General features: G+C 46.3%; 1 protein-coding gene across 1 annotated transcript in view; it reads right to left on the bottom strand.

Annotated features, from left to right (window-relative positions):
- Positions 1–1651: 1651 nt before the first annotated feature.
- Positions 1652–4472, bottom strand: part of LOC114005726 (SLAM family member 6) — a 5258-nt gene continuing 2437 nt past the window's right edge. The window contains exons 2-4 of the mRNA XM_027767634.1: positions 3042–3377; positions 2129–2398; positions 1652–1991 (exon numbers count right to left, since the gene is read on the bottom strand). Of these exons, the coding sequence (XP_027623435.1) occupies positions 1852–1991; positions 2129–2398; positions 3042–3377 (746 nt within the window). The 3' untranslated portion in view covers positions 1652–1851. The remainder of the gene's footprint in view (positions 1992–2128; positions 2399–3041; positions 3378–4472) is intronic.

The raw sequence follows: 4472 nt of genomic DNA, 5'->3' as shown, positions 1-4472 counted from the left end.
CTCTCTGTCACCCATGGAACAAATAAACATTTATAAAAAAATCTGTCTTTTAGATCAGGATCTGTGTTCTATAGGGGTTTCCCTCTAAATTGATAGTGTATTATGATAATTACTGTATTTCCTTGAAATATTTATTATTATGAGATGTGATCACCATGCAGAGCTCTAGATCACTAGAAATTATTCCACCAGTCTAACTGACTTTGTACTTTTGATCAGCATTTTCACTTTCCCCATCTCCTCCCACTTCTTGCCGCTGGAAACCACCTTTCTACTCTACTCTCTTTCTGTTGGATTATTTATTTATTTATATGAAGGTTTTGGCCAGAGAGTGCATGCACATACTAGAGAGAGACAGAGACTCAGTGAGAGGGAAAGTGAGAAATCACCCCTGGGGGCATGCCCACACCATGATTCTTTCTCTTGCATGCTCTTCTTGGGATGTTTGGGTACACACCCATATGGTGGATTTTCAAGCCACTGGGCTCAAGACTCAAACCATGGTTGGCCCCATGGGAGTCCAGTGCCTTAACCACCATGCTACCTACTGGCCCCAAGATTATTAATAGTATTATTTAGATTCCACATACAAGTGAGATCCCACAGTATCTGCCTTTCTGTTCCTAGTGAATTTCACATAGTATAGTGTCATACAGGTCCATCTATGCTGTCACAAATGAGAAAACTTTCTCCTTCTTTTAAAGCTGTGTAGATTCCTTTCTGTGTACATGCCATATTGCTTTATCCGTTCCATCAGTGGACTCTTGAGCTGCTTCCGTATCTTGGCTACTGTGACTAGTACTGAAATAAACATGGAAGTTCATTCCATATACCAGTTTCAGTCCTTTTGGATGTACACCCAGAACGGAGGTTACAGGAACATACCACAATTCTATTTTTCATTTTTTGAAGATCCTCTATACCACTTTTCCAAATGATTGTATTAATTTACATTCTCACCAACAGAAGACACTATTGATTTTTAAAAGCAGTACCATTTTAATAATGTTATTTGAAGAAAAGAATACATAATTCATTTTAGCTGTACACAATGATATTATGACCTACCTTGATTTCAGATGCCTTAAATTATGGAGAAAAATATTCTGAGACAGATACTACATGGCATGCATACAGTTTTCAAAGTTTATTTATTTTCTTCATGAAATAGAGCAACTGTATGCACACAGGAGAGAGAGAGAGAGAAGCACCTTTGACAGGTCTCATGTCACCACAGTCATCTTTTCCAAGCCCTCTGGCTCATCAAGACCTTGGGCATGCATACATGCATCCAGGATGTTTTCAGATCTAACCTCTTGTCTGGCCTTGTGGCTTCCAGCCCTGTAGCTGAGGGTGCTGCCAGGCTGGGTATCCTATAGTTAATTTGTCTCCTCTCAGTCAGACTTTCGCATTCTCATAAAATGTGCATGCACAATGACTCATATATGACAAAGTATTAAATTTTATCCCAGTGACCTCTTTGTTCTTACTCTTTTTTCACCAGAGAACAAAGGAGAGAGAAAGATAGACGGAAAATGAGAGAGCACTGCCCATGGACGATGGTCGTACTGTGATCCCTTCTCCTCCATCTCTCCCTCTCTTCAGGATTTTGGGGATGCACACACACATACGTGGCATTTTTCACAAGCCACTCAGTCCAGGACTTGAACAGTGTAGTCAGCCATATGGGATCCAGTCACATTAACCATCGTGCCACTGGCTGCCCCTCCCAAGCACCCCAAGGGTTCTTTGACAGTCCATAGTACTACATTTTGAAAAGAGTGCAGGTCATTTCATTGAGCCCTCAAAATGAATACTCTCATCTGTGCACAACCTGTCTTTCCTGGGGCATTACTTGTCTCTTTTCATGCTGAGCATCCATGTCTGGATGTGCCAAGTTGCTAGAACCCCTAGGAACACAAGGAGAAGAAGCCCTTTCCCCAGGAAAATCCATTTCACTGGACAGTAGGTGCCTTCAGCTGCCTTGGAACCTGAAAAACAGAAAGTAGAGTGAGCGCAGACAGAGCACGTGTGTAACTCGAATGACGGCTACTGGCAGGTGCCAAGGGTTGCCTTATTCTCTCCTCGGTTCCTAGGAGTGATAGAGAGACCAGATGGTACCAGTTACCTGTACAAAGCTGCCCAACAAGGAGGGGAGTGGAGCTGTGACTGCTCACAGGATTCTGAGCCATGCAGGTGTATGTCCGATCCAGGTCATGAAGACACCAGGTGTCACTAAGGACAGACCCTTCCTGGGACACGACAGCCCATGGTCCCATTGGTGTCCACTGATATGTGACATGGTCTGCGTCCTCCACAGAACACCTCAGGGTGGCAATGCAGGACCCGTTCTCAGAGATGACAGAATCCACTTCAACCTGAGGTCTTCTCAGCTGCCCTGTTGGAGAACAGTTTCAAAAGATACAAATTGTAATAAAAGACCTTTCTAGGCCATGTCAGGAGGAGAGGACTCAGGTGATCAAGGGGAGAGAACTCTGAGAAACCCAGACCCTTCAGAGGAGGGATGCTGCTCTTCTATTTCCTGCCCCTGAGGATAGAAAAGGATAGGCTGTGGGTGTTTTCAACCAGCTGCAACCACAGCCACCAGCCAGAATCTCCTGGTGACTGAAGGATATAAAAGGAAAAGAAAATGAAGAAGGAAGCTCAGGACCAGCAGAGAGCATAATGGGGACATTGCTGGACTCCCATGCTGTTGACTGCGGTTGGAGTTCTGGACACAGAGGCTAAACACTCATGCTGGGCACATGTGCATGTGTGCCCAAAATCCTGAGGAAGAATGGAGGAGAAAGGACTGTGGTGTGGCCATCAACCATGTAGGCTGATTTCTCACCTTCTGTCTTCTGGTTAGCGTGTGCATCCTATAGCAAAAATTTTTTTTAAAAAAAATCTATGTAGGAAAGTTCTGGTCAAAAGAGTGAGACTGAAGGACCATCCTTAGCAAAGATCATCCAGCCCCCAGGATCACAGGTGGTCCCACCACCCTTACCCAGAGGGACCTGGTTCTCCAGGCCCTTACTCACTGAAAATCCTCAGAGTGTAGCTGGAAAGCCGTGAGGAGTTCTCTGTTCTCATCTGGGCGCTGTAAGGTCCTGCATCAGCCATCGTCAGGTTGTGGAGCTGCACGGAGTCAGGATGAATGAAGTTCAGTCGTGTTTTCCATTTAGGATCGGTCACGTGTGCACGTCCTGCTTCTCTCGGGTTTATGAAGGCAATAGATCTTCCACTGTGAAGCACGATGATGGATGTGATGTTCTCGGCCTTCCCTCCTGTGGGAAACTCCAGGGGAAGGATTACCGACTTCCCCAGAGCCCCGTTCACCACCACTGGCGTGGATGTGCTTTGTGAAACTGCATTGCCTATAAACACAGAAGGAAAAAGCCATAATACTGTCCCTGATGGTTCCTTGTCTGTCTGTCTGTTAGTCACAGCTCTCTCATGCTGGGACACGCAAGGACACTGAACATCAGCAGTGAGGCAGTGCGGAGCTCGCAGTGGGCAGCACTTCAACTCTCCTCCTGCTGGGATTTCTAGGCAGCCCTCCAGGATCCTTCCTGCTGGGATCACCTTTTTTCATCCAGAAGTGGGTTTCCCTAGCTACTGGCCATAAAGACCAGAATAGAGACCACGTTGGAAGCCGGAACATAGCCCTGCCCTGCTGGCTCCTCTGACCCCCTGTGTCCTGGATGCCTACTCTGCGGTTTTCCCATTTTCTGAAATGCTTGCCCTCCAGAGCCGGGCTTTCTGTACTGTGGTTGTCCTGGTCCCTCAGTGGCACATGGTCTAAGAGCCAGAGGGCAGACAGGATGCCCGTTTCTCAGTCCTGACCCTGCCTCTAACTACACGTGCAGCTTTGGGACACCTCTCTGTTTCTTCAAGCCTCTTCTCTTCCTTCATAAAACAGGGGAGATAAAATGCCAAACCTTTTGGATTCCTTTTAGCCCTGAAGTTCACAATGCCGTTACTGTATGTATCTGAGAAATTTGTTTTTTCCTCATGCCCCTTCTCCACTCTCTAGTCAGTCTTTCTTATGTTCAAAAGTCCTTCAACTTCTTCTTTTTAAGATAAATGTTTCTCGCCAGAGAGACAGAAAGTGAGAAATCATCATCCAGAGGGGATGGCCACACTGCAATCCCTTCCCTTCTATTTTCCTCTTAGAATTTTGAGCATGCACACACACGTGCCTCATGAGAGTTTCAAGCTGCTGAGTCTGAGACTCGAAATGCGGTTGACCTAGTAAGGCTCCAGCACTTCAACCACTAAGCCACCTGCTGCCCCGTCAATGTCTTCAGACTGATGTCCCAAGTTCTGAAAAACGGGGTCCTCAGTTCTGATGAAGGCCTCGTTTGGAAGCACTTGTGTGACATCCCTACCCTTTGAAAAGTCAGGCTGCAGGGAAGGAGCCCCTGACTCACCTTCCTGGGACTGGAGAAGCAGGAGAAGGAGGAGCAGCT

The sequence above is a fragment of the Tupaia chinensis genome, unplaced genomic scaffold, assembly GCF_000334495.1.
Source record: "Tupaia chinensis unplaced genomic scaffold, TupChi_1.0 Scaffold000070_1, whole genome shotgun sequence".
NCBI classification, from domain to species: Eukaryota; Metazoa; Chordata; class Mammalia; order Scandentia; family Tupaiidae; genus Tupaia; species Tupaia belangeri.
This window is presented reverse-complemented; position numbering and strand designations above follow the sequence as displayed.